General features: G+C 43.1%; 1 protein-coding gene across 1 annotated transcript in view; it reads right to left on the bottom strand.

Moving 5' to 3' along the window:
• Positions 1-16,777, bottom strand: part of LOC119950879 (exocyst complex component 6-like) — a 232,849-nt gene that overhangs the window by 154,227 nt on the left and 61,845 nt on the right. The window contains 4 exon segments of the mRNA XM_038773764.1: positions 1,112-1,157; positions 9,964-10,054; positions 10,152-10,199; positions 13,680-13,851. Coding sequence (XP_038629692.1) covers positions 1,112-1,157; positions 9,964-10,054; positions 10,152-10,199; positions 13,680-13,851 — 357 coding nt within the window.

The following is a 16,777-nucleotide window of genomic DNA, read 5'->3' as shown; positions in this document are numbered from 1 at the left end:
GATACTTCATCGGTGGAGAAGGTATCCTTCTATTAATGACCTTTAACTAGAAAGAGGACAGCTTACTTCAAATGCCAGAGTTTGAGAATTATTCATCAGTTCAAAACTGAATAAATTATGTCCTGATAAGCAACCCCAATAGGGAGGTTGCTTATCAAATTACTTTACACAAACATGGTACACAATATGGATAAATGTTCCCAAATATATAAATTTTTCCAACTTTCACTATACAGGAAGGAAGTTTATGAAGCACTATAGCATACCTACAAGACTGTGCACACTCAGGAATTTCATGGAATAGATGGTAGCATTTGGCAATCAAGCATTCAAACCAACAATCTTCTTTGCTTGTTGAACATTGGCCAGGATTCTCCGGTTGTTGAGATTCTATTTTCCAGCTAGCAGCACACCCCTGCCCATGGATTTCCTGGTGACGTGGGGTGGCTTGTATGGGAAATCCCATCAACAAGTGGCAAGAGAGAATCCCACAGCTAGCGACAGTGCGCCGACAAAAACACGGCTGGGGGACTGGGGAATCCCACCAATGATTAATGCATTTACAGTAATTCCATGATACTTTGATTCAATAAGATATCATGCCTGTCTTCCACTATGCATGGTTTGTTGCATCAATTTGGCACAAAAACATCTTTGAATTATATAAATCACATTTAAATGGTTCAGCCTCTACAGCAGTTTGTCTACTTACTGTACTTCACAGCCAGTGTACAAGTACATTAGTGTTGGTTACGTGCTAGATTAGTCATTGACGCAAGTTTTACACACTTACAGACTGATATTTAGCATCTTAATTTGTCACTTGTGGCTATGATGTTGTGCATCAAATTTATCATCCAGGATTAAGGCACAGCATTTGTCACAAAGAAAAAAATAATCAACATAAAAATGTTGCATCATGTAAATTGGAATTTCACGAGTGATTAACTCGGCAGTTGTGCTACCTTTGCACAAATTATGCACTAGAATTATGAATCAAATACTGCCTTCAAATGTTGAAATATTCAGATCTCAGTAAGAAGCTATGCCACAGACTGTTACAAGAATGCAATGACAATGGAAAAGTTTAGTGCACAAAATCACAAACTACCTTTTAGCCTTCATCTGTTCTCTCACTGTGCTGTACATTTCTAATACTAAAAGCAAAGGGGAAAGAAAAATACAAATTAATACAATTCGTAATACAACAATTATTCTGCTCAAAAGCTTTTTGGTAGATAAATTACATGTGAAATATATGGGAATATTTGGTATGGTTTTTCTTTTACTATTTTAATTTCAAGTTCAACATGCAAGAAAATTCGGTCATAAATCACGGAGTGCTGACCTTTAAGGAAACTACATAGTGAGATGCCTCAATTTTTCACTACTGTACTACACAAGAATGTCAAGATCTCTTATAAATCTTTACCCGACAAAACAACACCAAGAGTATGACATTAAATCGCACTGAAACAACACACCAAGAGGCCACATATCAAATCAGATTGGGAAATGTGCAGGCCACTGATGAACCTCAGTATATAAAGATTGAACATCAAATCCAGGAATAGGGAAAACCATGATGAAGGCAGGTTTATCCAGCATTCTTGTGTTCAGTCATGAGGTCCCTGAATATATTGCAAGTATAACACAGCAGTAGATGATCGGAGATAAGAGTTTCAGGCGATAAGTATCTTCACGCAATTTTACAGCATCAGAAGTATTTAATCATTCATCATTACGCTAGAGACCATACTGCCTGGCAAACACTGAGGCGCTTGAAAATTATGACATCAGAAGAGTCACTTGGATAACATTAGGCTAAGTTGCTACCATTTTTAAAAATTAAATTTAGTGGACCCAATTCATTTTTTCCATTTAGCGTGGCCAATCCACCTATCCTGTACATCTTTTGGGTTATGGGGACAAAACCCACGCAAACACGGGGAGAATGTGCAAACTCCAGACGTACAGAGACCCAGAGTGGGGATTGAATGAGGGACCTCGGCGCCATGACAGCAGTGCTAACCACAGGGCCACTGTGCTGCCCCCAAGTTGCTACCATACACCCCAAATGAACATTATCTTGCCTTCATAGAACATACAGTGCAGAAGGAGACCATGTGGCCCATCGAGTCTGCACCGACCCATTTTAAGCCCTCACTTCCACTCTATTCCCGTAACCCTATAACTCCTCCTAACCTGTTTTTGGACACCCACGGGCAATTTAGCATGTCCAATCCACCTAACCTGCACGTCTTTGGACTCAGTCATACTGCTCTGGGAAGAGAACAGGAACATAACAAATTTGCACATCTCGGTGCATGGACTTCAACAACATTTTTGTGGCAAGAAAATAATAATAATATTTCTTGTCACAAGTAAGCTTACATTAACACTGCAATGAAGTTACTGTGAAAAGCCCCTAGTCGCCACATTCCAGCACCTGTTCGGGTACACAGAGGGGGAATTCAGAATGTCCAAATTACCCAACAACCCGTCTTTCGGGACTTGTGGGAGAAAACCTACACAGACACTGGGAGAACGTGCAGACTCCACACGACAATGACCCAAGCTGGGAATCGAACCTGGGACCCTGGCGCTGTGAAGTAACAGTGCTAAGTAGCACAGTGGGTAGCGTTGTTGCTATTTAAAAAACTTTGAATTCAAACTATTATATTGAAATTCACTGCATAATTCCTGACATGAGGAAAGGGTTTAAAGCTATACACAAGTTTGTCCAAATATTTCTATGAAAAACGGGAAATCAAAATCTGAGAACAATCAGAGATAAAGCCTCTGGCGCTGGAGGGAGGAGGAGGAGGAGGAGGAAGGTGCAAGAGGGAAAAATAGCAGTGCAAAACGTCCTAAACCAAGAGCAGAAATATTTGTGAAAAGTAAAAGAGCAGAATGGTACAACTTGGATAGAGAAAAAGAAATACCATTTCCAAAAACCTGTATCAGCATCGAAAGCATCAGTTTGTATTTACAAATTCACCTTTCTGATATATTTACTTTAGACAGAATTATTCTGAATGAATAATTTCTTTTCTAGAAAGAGTAGTCAAAAATTGTAATGAGTTTGTGCATTTACAATGCTGACCTTTGCTCTTCACACCTGGTTCTTGACTGTAATTGGCCGGAACCAGGAAAAGGAAAACCAGATGTCAGTGTACTTAAGATGCAGTGGATCTTCCAACTCTAGCGCGAAATGAAACTACATTCAAAATGCTTTTGCAACTCTTTCTTGCATTGAGAAATGTTTTATTTAAAAGGCTAATTATTAACAGGCTGCAGCTTTAAAAATACAATCCAAATCTGATAAGAAAAAAAATGAATAGGAAGGACTTATTAACATACTGGTTTAAGGGCAACTATTTACTAATGGAATTACATTTAAATTGTAATTACACTCCAGTCTAGTGTCTTTTCAGGCTTCAAATTAGGAAAGGGTATATAACAAGTTGAGAATGCCGGACTTCATCTATCAATTTGAGAACAGTGCTGAGTCAGCACTGTTAAATTGTTCTAATATTTCATCATTGCTTTCAATGTCTTCAAGGGACTCGTACTAACTTGCGTTTTCTCAGTTGCATTACAAAATTGAAGATCAAATAGCTAAATGATAAATTTGCACAAGTCAATGGCCACAGTTAAAAATACTGTGTGCAGGGTTCAGCATCCTAGTCCAGAAAGGATATTGCAAGCATAGAACACAGATTCACCTGGATAAGGAGACTCAGGTTGTTTGGACTATTTTCACTGGAACAGAGATGGTGAAAATGGAGATTTAATGGAGTCATTAAAAATTATGACTGAATGACGAGAGGCATACACCATTTCCCCTGGTTTAGAAATCAATACCACAATCTATTTCAAATGATCACTAAAAAAGCATGGCGAAGGATTAGAAGCAAATTTCTTAACACAAATATTTTTTGGGAGCATGGAATGCTTTGCCGCAAGGAAGTACTTGAGACAAAAACAACAATAGAGCGTGAATGAATATATAATACAGGGCTATGGGGATAAAGCTGGAAGTGGCATTAGTTCTGGGGCAAGGAGATGGTACAAGCAAAACAAAGTAAATAATCTCTTCCTATACTGTCAAATTGTATGGCTCCAGATAATGAATTGTATGGCTCCAGATAATGTAATAGGATCCTTTCACTGGTTTAAAGGCTGGGCTAAGCGCAGCCAACAGTGGAATGGTGCCGAATCCCAAATCTAGCCAGTCACAAAAACTGAAATTAGAGATCTCAAATAATTTAGACAGGCTTGATGGGATAAGCAAAGCAGACTACTCTGGTACATAATAAAGATATTTCCCCCAATCAACAATTCCACATAGAAGAAGGTAGATGTCAAATTGACCTATATTTTGATACGAATGCTGAATGAACTTTCATACATGCTCAGGATTTTGTTAGTTCAGATTTCAGCATTTAGTTTTTGGTAGCAAATTTTCCTGGCACGATTCTCTGAACGCGGGACAGAGTGTCTGCGCCGTCGTGAACGCATTTGCGTTTCATGACGGCATGAAACAGGCGCAGATACTAGCGATTCTGATTCACGCCGCTCCAGCCTCACTTGCTAGCGCACACTGGGGGCGGCGCCAACCCGCGCATGCGCAGTGGCGATGCACCAACCCGCACATGCGTGGTGGCTTTACGGAACGTGCCAGCCCCGATGCAATGTGGCACGGGGGTTCTGTGGCCCGGGGGGAGGCCAGACTCCATAGGAGGCTCCCCCCCCCCCTACCCCACCCTACGGGACAAAGGCCCCACCCTCCACAGGACGCCCTCTGACCCTTCGCACAGAGTTCCTGCCGGCAGTGACCAGGTGTGGACTGCGCCGGCGGAACTCTTTTTCCACTCGGCCCATTCGGGCCAGAGAATCGGCGGCCTGGCCTCGTACAGCGGCCCACGACCGGCACCGGTGCAAATGGCCCTGATTCTCCGCACCTCGGAGAATCGGGCGCCGGCGTCGGGGTGGCGTGGCGCGGTTGCAGCGATTCTCAGGCCCAGTGTGGGGCTGGGAGAATCACGCCCTCCATTTTTAGTAAGCAATCGATCCAAATTGATTTTTTCCCTTTTAGTCAGTTGTTCAATCATGGCCTCAGGACGAAAAAGTCTCAATTTCCCTTCTGATACCCATAGAAAGATTGCAGCTTTCAGTCTCTGTCCTACGACATGCAGTGTTCCAGAGACAAAGAACTAGAAAAAGAAAAGGGCAACATTGGAAAAGTCAATGAAAATTTCACAAATGTTTTTTTTAAAAACAGATTATAGTGTAATCTAGAAGAAGTATTAAAAATTATAAAATAATTGTAACGTTCTGCTTTTTCATCCAGGTTGGGCAGATAAATATTGTGGAAGGATACAGTTAGTCATTTAATCTCCATGATGCAACATCTACTAGTCTTATTTTCACCTCTTAAAATTCTATCCACAAGTGTGCACCAATTGTTACTCACTGTCTGAAAAACTTTTTACACTGGACCTAATTGTATCCCATTTTGGACCTTGTACTGGTATCAACTAGAGAATTCCCCATTGTGCGCCCAAAGATCTCTCCTTGGCCCCCTTATCAACCACATGTTTCCCTGGTGGCATCAGCCAAAAACACACCAGACAGTTTACACACGCCGCTAACACCCAGCTCTACCTCACACCACTTCTCTCCGACGCCTCATTTTTCATATGGTATCATTTAACGGATTAATTGCACCTGCCAGTGTTCTACCCACTTGCATATTTTGTCTGCACCATTTTAGTATCATCCACAAAACAGAGTTTCTGACAACGATGAACAATCCAAGCCATTGATGGAAACTAGAAGATGTACCAATTTTGAGTTATCGCTGGTATGCCATACTTGACACTTCATGCCACCCCAAAATAAACTCTGTATTCTAGTTTCATTGCTTCCTAAACTTCTAGCTCAGAAATTTCCAATTAAGAGTCAAACTGAATACTACAGAGAGGAAGGCAAGCAGGAGGTTTGGGTCTTCCGAACCTTATGTATTATTACTGGGTGGCGAATGTGGAGAAGGTACGGAGCGGGGTCAGAGGGGTTGACTCCCAATGGCTCAGAATGGAGGAGAGTTTGTGTAGGGGGTCGGGATTGAAGGCGCTAACGAAAGTGCCGCTCCCGACTTCCCGGGGGAGATATTCGGAGAGTCCCGTAGTATTGGCTTCACTGAGAATTTGGAGGCAGTTTCGCCAGCACTTCGGTTTGGGAGCAGGGTCAAGGCAAATGCTGATTCGGGGGAATCTGAGCCAGGGAAGTGGGATGGAAATTTTCAGAAATGGGAGGAGAAAGGAATTCAAACACTAAAAGATGTATTTCTTGGGGGTCGTTTTGCAGGATTAAAGGAGCTGAGAGCGAAGTATGGGCTGGAGCAGGGGGAAATATTTAGATACCTACGACTTTGCCATAAAGGAGATACAGAGCTTCCCAGTAGAGTCGTTTCCACACTGCTGGAGGAGGTGCGTACAACAGGGGGACTGGAGAAGGGGGTAGCATCGGCGGTTTACAGGGCTATTTTGAAGGAGGAGAAGGCGCCACTAGAAGTGATTAAGGCAAAGTGGGAGGAAGAGTTGGGAGAGGGTATGGAAGAGGGGTTCTGGTGCGAGGTGCTCCGGAGGGTGAACGCCTCCACTTTGTGTGCGCGGTTGGGGCTAATACAGCTGAAGGTGGTATACAGAGCACACCTTACAAGGGTAAGGATGAGCCGGCTCTTTGAGGGGGTAGAAGCTATGTGCGAACATTGCAGGGGAGGCCCTGCAAACCATATGTTTTGGTCCTGTCCAAAGCTGGAGGATTACTGGAAGGAGGTGTTTCAAGTAATCCCTTAAGTGGTGCACGTGAAATTGAACCCAGGCCCTCAGGAGGCCTTATTCGGGGTGTCGGACCAGCCGGGGTTGGAAACAGGCGCGGAGGCAGATGTTGTAGCCTTCGCCTCACTGATCGCCCGAAGGCAGATCCTGTTAGGGTGGAGATCAACCTCTCCAACCTGTGCCCTGGTATGGCAGGGGGACCTGCTGGAATATTTGACCTTGGTCAAATTTAAACTGAGGGGATGGATGGAGGGGTTCTACAATTCATGGGCATTATTCATTATGCACTTTTGAGAATTGGATCACATCGAACATTAGGGGGGCTGGGTGGGTTGGGGACTGTATGTGTTCATGGTGACTATGGGTGATTCTGATTCCTTTTTGTCATCTGTTTATGTTAACATGCGGGCCTTCAGGGGTTTGGTGGGAGGAAGGGATTGTTGTTATTGATATGGGGATTGACATTACATTCATTACTGATTATTGTATATTGCTGGGTGCACATTTGGGAGAAAATGTGAAAGAGGAGGAGAATAAAAAAATTTTTTAAAAAAAGATTCAAACTGAATGCACAACGTGGTGCTTATTCATTTTGCGTAACCGTATCAAATTGTTTTCTTTTTAAGGCTAGGCATCAACGATCATCGGACTGTTTTATCTTAGACCATATCTCTGATTTAGTTAGCTCAAGTGAATAAAGTCACAAAGATTCCACAATTTTGGTCAAACAAAAATAAGATTTATTAAACAGGGTCCGAAAGACAAAACAATTTCTAATATCTATATTCTAGGACTAGTACGAGGTAGTGTGAATTAATAATAATAGTCTTTATTGTCACAAGTAGGTTTACATTAACACTGCAATGAAGTTACTGTGAAAAGCCCCAGTCGCCACATTCCGGCACCTGTTCGGGTACACGGAGAATTCAGAATGTCCAAATTACCCAATGGGACATCTTTCGAGAATTGTGGGAGGAATCCAGCGCACCCGGAGGAAACCCACGCAGACATGGGGAGAACGTGCAGACTCCGCATAGACAGTGAACCAAACCGGGAATCGAACCTGGGACCTTGGTGCTGTGAAACCATAGTGCTAACTACTATGCTACCATGCTGCTCATGCTACCATGCTGAATTAAGCAAACTATTGTGGAGTGCACCACACTATACACTAAATGGCAGATGTGACTAAGACAGAGTCCACAGATTTCCCCACAGTCCACTCAACCAATCTGACTGAAACCTTCTCTCCCCCTCCCCCCTCTCTCTCGCTCTCTTCCCCAGCAGATTTGTGTTGAAGACGTGCGTGCGATCGGGTTCTTGTGAACTGCTGTTGGCTGCAGATCAGACTAGCTCCAAGGTGGATCAGAGCTGACGTTCCTTGTAAGGGGCAGAGTTTGAAGGGCTGTGTGACTATAGGTGATCACTACAATAAAGTGGAATGCGGAATTCATTCGTAACATTGGTATTAGTTATTTCTGTTAATTACTTACAGTTTATATTTGACCACACATTAAACAGGAATTAACAAGAAAATTGGGCAGTATTCTTTCTCTCCCCCCCCCCCCCCCTCCCCTCCCGGGTGGGAGAATCGCTGGGGCACCGTGCCACGCCGCCCCGATTCTCCCACACCACCACCCCCCACCAAAACCAGCGCCACGATAATCGTGCCGGGCTGCTCGGAGAATTGCAGGAATTCTTTGGGTGTTGGGATTCTCTTTTCCCGCCGGCAGCACTACAATGCCCGCGGTTTTCCCGGCAGTGTGCAATGGCTCAATGGGAAATCTCATTGGCAAGCGAAGGGAGTAAAGAATCACGCCGCCAGCAAATGGTATGGTGCCAAGAAACATGCCACTGGGGATCCAGTCCAATACTTAATTTGTTTGATTGACTTTTGTATAGTAGAAAACAGTGGTTTTGTTCCCAGTAAATAACTGGGATTTCAAATTTTGCCTGCTTAAACTTATCTCTACCATTCAAACATATATATTATTTATTGTCACATTACTGTTGTGAAAAACTCCTGTGCCACAATTTCCTACAGTATGAAAAAATACTTTATCCAACGCTTAGCATTTTGAGATGTCGGAGGTTGTAAATTTAAATTCTTTCTTTTGTATAATGATGATGACAACAATCGCTCATAGTTCTCAATTTTTATAAATTGTCTCATCTATAGATCAAACATCAATTAGATAGCTCAAATTTAGGAAGGACGGATAACTTCCATTGTAAATTCTAGTTAGTCAGACCCATATGAAATACAATCTATCCAACCCACCGGCAAGCCTTAGCTCAAAAATACAATTTACTCTAACTTCATTAGTCACATGGAATGAGGTCAGCCCTTCATGTTCATTGGAGACTAAGTATAGAATAGAAAATGCACATCAGGACACTGCAAAGTCCTGACATGTGAACCGATGCAGGAACTGCCTGGGATCCTGTGTGTGTGACTGTGAACTCAGTCCCAGTGGTAGCCACTGCGCCACATGCAGCCCAACAATTCTACACCCATACACAAGAACAGTTTTGAGTTTTCCCCAGCCTTAACAGTTCCCAATTCCCTCTTTTGTCACCTCCACTATTGAAAATCAACAGGCAAGCTTAGATTTCTCTCCACTCACAAAAAAACATAATTTGAACAACAGTTATTTGCCTCAAATTATTCTAATTCCCTATTGTTAAGCCACTTAAACTTCAAATTTTAAACACAGTACAAATGATGAATTTCATCAATTTACAATTGTCGTTTGTAACATTTCAGGATAAATTCACCATCTCACATTCTGAGGAAGGGAGTCAGTGTGAAAGGGGGAAGTGGCACAGTAGTCATTTTGATCTAATGAGGTCCAAGGGGGCTTTGTGTGCTGTATAACAATTAAATTGGCCTATCAGACAAATTGACCGTTTCTTTTCTGTAAAATTAAATGATCAGCGAAAAAGTATAGCCATCCCAACCAATGATCCCGTCACGTATAGCAGTCCACTGGGAATGCAGGATTTGTGAATTCACTCAGATTCAAGTCAGTTCCTCAAAATGTTCCAAAGCATAGCAAGCCCATGTCCTCACTTTCAAAAAACCCAATAGAAACAATAAACTATTGAACTTGCTCACCAGGAAGACACAGCTGAAGTTTCTCTACTGTAGTAGCAATGTTCCTCTGCTGTATCCTACATCGAACAGTTTCTTCACTTTGGTTAATCACCTTAGAAAAAATACAAGATGTATTCCAATACCAGTAAATATGTACACAAACAAATACTGGCATTCACAGAAATGTCCCTACTTTAACATTTTCTCACCTCTTTTCCTGCATCTTGAAGCCGTCTATTGGTGTCAGTCACCTGAACCTAAAATAAAAATGGGACTTTTAGAAACTAAAACAAGAGACAAATATTTAACCATATTCAAACTACAAATTTTAGAAGCAGAAATTTTCCAATTATGTATTATTATTCACTACAGATATTATACCAGCCTCCCCGGACCAGCCTCCCCGGACAGGCGCCGGAATGTGGCGACTAGGGGCTTTTCACAGTAACTTCATTGAAGCCTACTCGTGACAATAAGCGATTTTCATTTTTCATAAAGTATTTAAATTAATACAACACTTTTTAAGCAGGTGCAGGCAAAGAATGGCACTAGTAATTTCCTATATATGAAGCGGCTCATTAAGGTACTCAGCTTTAATAGACTGGGGACATTCCCTCATTATCCAAATATCATATACTGCTGCAAAAAGTCCTCGTTTTAGAAGGATGCCCTGCTGTAAACCTGTACTTGGATTCTCAAATGCACAAAAGAAATTTTAAAAACTAAACTGCTGTAAATCGGTATGTGCGCATCTTACTGTAGCTATAAACCCACCACTGACTCTTAATGATGTACAATTTGTCGAACAAATTGGATACAGATTTAACTATTTAATTAAATGGTTCCCCTCCAACTTTATGCAGATGTTTTGTAGATTTCAGACACATGTACACTTGGTTCAGGGTCCGTTCCACTATACCCAACAGCAGAACTGTAAAAGAAAAAGGTAGAGGTAATAAAAAATAATCATGACCATCACCACCCCCAGTGTGAGAAGCCTTAAATGTACACAGTAACAGAAATAGGCCACTCAGCCCATCATGCTTGCACTACCATTTTTGTTACAACTCTAAATCCCTGCCTTTGCAGATAAGTATTTATCGCCCTTTTAAAGACCACAATTGATTACTAGATCTGTAGGCTTCTGCTCATAACCTTTTATGGTGAAGTTATTCCTGGGTACGTTTTCAACCAGTGCAATTCAAATTCCATCATATGCCCTTGTTCATCCTTTACAAAACGTTGTTTCATCTTTACCATCTTAATTCCTTTTGTTTTCTTAAAGAAAAAGCACTTTAACCAGATCACTTCTCAGCTTCCACATCTCAAGAAAACATAACCACACAAATCTCTGTTACGAGCAAATTTCTTTTCTTTTATCATCCCAATGAATTATTGCTGGACTTTCACCAAAGCCATTATAATCATCCTAAGGTAGAATACCTTAAATTCAATACAAATTCCAAGTACTTGGTACCAAAACAGCAGCACTTTGTCTTTCATACTTGAAACTTCACAACATAGTGGATTTCAGTAAAGCGTTTGATAAGGTTCCCCACGGTCGTCTATTGCAGAAAATACGGAGGCTGGGGATTGAGGGTGATTTAGAGATGTGGATCAGAAATTGGCTAGTTGAAAGAAGACAGAGAGTGGTAGTTGATGGGAAATGTTCAGAATGGAGTTCAGTTACGAGTGGCGTACCACAAGGATCTGTTCTGGGGCCGTTGCTGTTTGTCATTTTTATAAATGACCTAGAGGAGGGCGCAGAAGGATGGGTGAGTAAATTTGCAGATGACACTAAAGTCGGTGGAGTTGTAGACAGTGCGGAAGGATGTTGCAGGTTACAGAGGGACATAGATAAGCTGCAGAGCTGGGCTGAGAGGTGGCAAATGGAGTTTAATGTGGAGAAGTGTGAGGTGATTCACTTTGGAAAGAATAACAGAAATGCGGAATATTTGGCTAATGGTAAAATTCTTGGTAGTGTGGATGAGCAGAGGGATCTCGGTGTCCATGTACATAGATCCCTGAAAGTTGCCACCCAGGTTGATAGGGTTGTGAAGAAGGCCTATGGTGTGTTGGCCTTTATTGGTAGAGGGATTGAGTTCCGGAGCCATGAGGTCATGTTGCAGTTGTACAAAACTCTAGTACGGCCGCATTTGGAGTATTGCGTACAGTTCTGGTCGCCTCATTATAGGAAGGACGTGGAAGCTTTGGAACGGGTGCAGAGGAGATTTACCAGGATGTTGCCTGGTATGGAGGGAAAATCTTATGAGGAAAGGCTGATGGACTTGAGGTTGTTTTCGTTAGAGAGAAGGTGGTTAAGAGGTGACTTAATAGAGGCATACAAAATGATCAGAGGGTTAGATAGGGTGGACAGCGAGAGCCTTCTCCCGCGGATGGAGGTGGCTAGCACGAGGGGACATAGCCTTAAATTGAGGGGTAATAGATATAGGACAGAGGTCAGAGGTGGGTTTTTTACGCAAAGAGTTGTGAGGCCGTGGAATGCCCTACCTGCAACAGTAGTGAACATGCCAACATTGAGGGCATTTAAAAATTTATTGGATAAGCATATGGATGATAAGGGCATAGTGTAGGTTAGATGGCCTTTAGATTTTTTCCATGTCGGTGCAACATCGAGGGCCGAAGGGCCTGTACTGCGCTGTATCGTTCTATGTTCTATGTTCTATAGCTATGTGCAAACTAACTTTCTGTGGCTTGCGTATCTGAAGTCCCAAGAGTTTTCATTGTATCATTGACTTCTCCACTTAAACATTTGGATTATATTTCCATTCACCATTCTCATGTTGCAAATGCATGACTAAAGTGTCAACCTTTACGCGTTAGTAGCACTCACACCTCAGAGTTAGAAGACCTTGGGCTAATCTCAGAGTTAAGAAACTAGAATGTGTAATCTTGGATGACACTGTGGTGCAGTACTGAAGGAGTGTTGTATAGTCAACAGTGCCACCTTCCGGGCGGCACGGTAGCACAGTGGTTAGCATTGCTGCCTACGGCACTGAGGACCCGGGTTCGATTCCCGGCCCTAGGTCACTGTCTGTGAGGAGTTCGCACATTCACCCCGTGTCTGCATGGGTTTCACCCCCACAACCCAAAGATGTGCAGGTTAGGTGGATTGGCCACGTTAATTTGCCCCTTAATTGGAAAAAACAAATTGGATATTCTAAATTTATAAAACAAAAGTGCCACCTTCCAAAACAAACTAAAGAATCACCCACTTTATGAATGTCAAACTATCCAAGGGACGTTAATGTCAGTGTCAGTGTTTTAGGCTATAGCTATCTTTCAAGCTCTATCCCAAAGCAGATTATCTAGTCATTAGTCTAATTTAAGAGGCAGGGGTAGTTTTGTCACTTCTTCTGGCTGCAGTGGAGAATGAGAATGAGAATAATAATAATCTTTTGTCACAAATAAGCTTACATCAACACTGCAATGAAGTTACTGTGAAAAGCCCCTAGTCGCCACATTCCGGTGCCTGTTCGGGTACATGGAGGGAGAATTCAGAATGTTCAAATTACCTAACAGCGCGTCTTTCGGGACTTGTGGGAGGAAACCGGAGCACCCAGCAGCTAACCACTGCTACTGTGAGTACGTGGAATAGGTGGACCATTCCAACACTAGTTTTTAAATACAATTTGGGAGATGTTAGTGTTTGCAGCATATTTCAAAAGGCACGGTTGTATTCTAGTTTTTCGTTCCTCCTCATTGTATTTTCTTACCTTTAGCTTCCCTGCATTTGACCTCACTTTAAGCAGTTCAGTGATAGCATCAACAAAACCCTGATGGTGAAAATTGCACATTTTCTCAATCTCCCGGTCATGATTCCGAATGCGGGCCTCAAGTTTTTCCATGAAACGTTTGTGTGCGTTGGGCTGGTCATCATATACCGATCTACCAAAACAGAGAATCAAGCACTCACAAACAATATTCAATATTTAAGTTCAGAAAGGGGAAATATTTATAACATGATTTCAAAAAGAATGCAATCTGTTTTACTAATCACCAGGAAATTGTTACAAATGTCCCTGGCTCCATCTAGTGAAAAATATAATTTACAGCACCCGTTTTCTTAACTCGTACTCCAGTGCTGTACACACATGTAGCCCTACAGATCTACATTAACAATTTTCACTCTTACTTTTTGAAATTTGTTTTGAAATGAAAATGATCAATGTTGCACAAATAGATGAATATCTGAACAAGTGTTTAAATTCCTTTTGTTGCCCCATCTAAATGCTGAGCATTGGCTCCAGCAGATTTGGTCACAGGCCTCATGAGTGAAATTAGAAATCAATTTAGCCAAGGATTAGTTTTAAAATAATATCTAGCAGGAGCATCAGTGCAATGGTAATGTTACTGGACTAGTAATTCAGAGGTCCAAACCAGTACTCCAGAGAGGAAAGTTCAAATCCCACTGAGGGGAGAAACTGGTGCTGTTTAAATTAACCGCTTTCCTGAACATAATAATAGCAAGTAACAGTTGTACGACACCAAGTGCCAAGAAATGGCCATCTCCAGGAGCGAATCTAGCCAGCATCCCTTGATATTCAATGGCACTATGATCACTGCATCCCCAACCATCTTATCCTAGGGGTTACGATTAACCAGAAACTGAACTGGACCAGCCATATAAATATTGTCCAAGTCAAAGGCAAGTAATTCCCCCAACTGTACAAAACCTGACTGGTGCCCTGATGGATAGCAGCATAATGAAATACTCTCCACTTGCCTGGATGACTGCAGCTCCAACACAACTCTCAAAATCATCCAGGACAAAGCAGCCTGCTTGATTGGCACCCCAGCCACCACCTTAAACAACTCACTCCCTGTGCCAGTGACAGCAGTACCATCTACAAGATACACCGGAGCAACTCGCCTTTGACAGCATCTTCCAAACCCCTGATCTAGAAGGATAAGGACAGGACACCCATGGGAACATCAGTACCTGCAAGGTCTCCTCACTCAATAACAATTACAAAAGTCTGGCCTTCACTATATTCTCCCCAATGTTGTGCTCTATCACCATTTTCTTTATCCTGGTCCCCTCACCCCAATTCTGTCTCTCTCTCTCTCTGTACGTAGCTTTCCACAGATCTATCAAATCCACCACAATTATGGTTGGTTAGCGCCACCTGTCTGTTCTTGCTGAATGTCACTCAATTATTTTTATTTCTTTCAGATCTTTACTTGTCTAGTGCTTTTTTTCCAAATCTTTCTTCTCACGGTGTCCCACAAATCATTTTACAGTACTTTTTCCAGGAATATTTCACTCTGTCAAATTGCACATTTTCTGATACTTGCACCTCTCTCCAAACCCCAAGTCGCCTAGTCTCTTATTTTGGTATCTCTGCCCGTTCATTACTCCACTGCAGAAGGAGGCCATTGGACCCATCAAATATCCATGGACCCTCTGAATGAGCATCCTATCGAGGCCCACCCCCACTCTACCCCCACCTAACCTGTAGTAATCCATGGGAGGCAGGAGTTCCGTCACCACACAAATATTTATTTACAATAACGATATTACAGGAGCAGCTACAAACAGTGCTGCTAGCAGTCCAGTCAACTTAAGACTGGCTCACAAAGCTTACACAGGTGATTATATGGGCCCCCTCAATGAGCTATCATTGAGGGAGCTCATACTCCAATTGGCCAACCAATAAAGCCAATTGGAGTTCATTACACCCCTTCCCCCCCAAGGTCTGAGGAATTCCTGCCAGCTGGCATTCCTCTGAGCTTCTTCCTGCTACTCATGTCTGGGTCTGTCACCTCTGTATCGTCCGCCGGGTCGTTCTCCGAAGTGGGCGGGGTGTACCTTATAGGTGCCCGTCTTTTCCTTGACGACCTCCTTGGAAGTTGTTCTTCCTCCTCCTTGGTGAGAGGTGTCGTGGTGGCCTCATCGAACATGTCCATCTCCGACTCTGACGACTGGATGACGGGGTCTGGGGAAATTGCTCGGGGTTGGGGTGTGGGTATCCTTTCCGTCTGGGCTATCCCAGCTCGAGGCGGTCCTGCTTCGCCTGCCTCCAGGTGTGGTTCCGCTGCCCTTATTTGGTCTAGGTGTTTCTTCAGCACCTTACCTCCTATTGAAACCTCATAGGATATGGGCCCTGTTTGGGACTCTACCGTGCCTTTGACCCACGTTGGTCCATTCCCATAATTTTTGACACAAACCGGTGTCCCTACCTGGAAATGTCTCTGCTGCCGACTATTATCATGCCCCCTGCGTTGGGCCTCCTGTTGTTTCTCCACTTTCCCCGTTAAATTTGGGAAAAGGAGACTCAGCCTCGTTCGCAGCCGCCTTCCCATTAAGAGTTCAGCTGGCGGTATGCCTGTAATTAAACAGCCAACGGGAGAGCTTTGTGTCCATTGATGCTGCCGGCTGCTTCTTGAGTCCCGCTTTAAGTGTCTGGACCGCTCTCTCTGCCAGGCCGTTGGATGGTAAGGGGCCGTTTTGATGTGGCGGACTCCGTTTTCCTTCAGGAATGTTCCAAATTCCCCACTTGTGAATGCCTTTCCGTTTTCCAACACCAATACCTCCGGAAGTCCATGTGTTGCAAACAAACCCCTGAGCTTTTCAATTGTCGATGCTGTGCTTGCCGTGTTTACCCGGTGGACGTCCAACCATTTGGAGTGGGCATCCACTATCACCAAAAACATTGAGCCCATGAAAGGGCCGGCGTGGTCAATATGCAGGCGGGTCCACGGTCTGCCTGGCCATTCCCACGGGTGCAATGGCGCCGCTGGCGGCACTCTTTGCCCCTGTTGGCACTCCTGGCACCGACGCACCAAGGTTGCTATGTCTGTGTCCAAACCT

The sequence above is a fragment of the Scyliorhinus canicula genome, chromosome 16 (assembly GCF_902713615.1).
Source record: "Scyliorhinus canicula chromosome 16, sScyCan1.1, whole genome shotgun sequence".
Lineage (NCBI taxonomy): Eukaryota > Metazoa > Chordata > Chondrichthyes > Carcharhiniformes > Scyliorhinidae > Scyliorhinus > Scyliorhinus canicula.
This window is presented reverse-complemented; position numbering and strand designations above follow the sequence as displayed.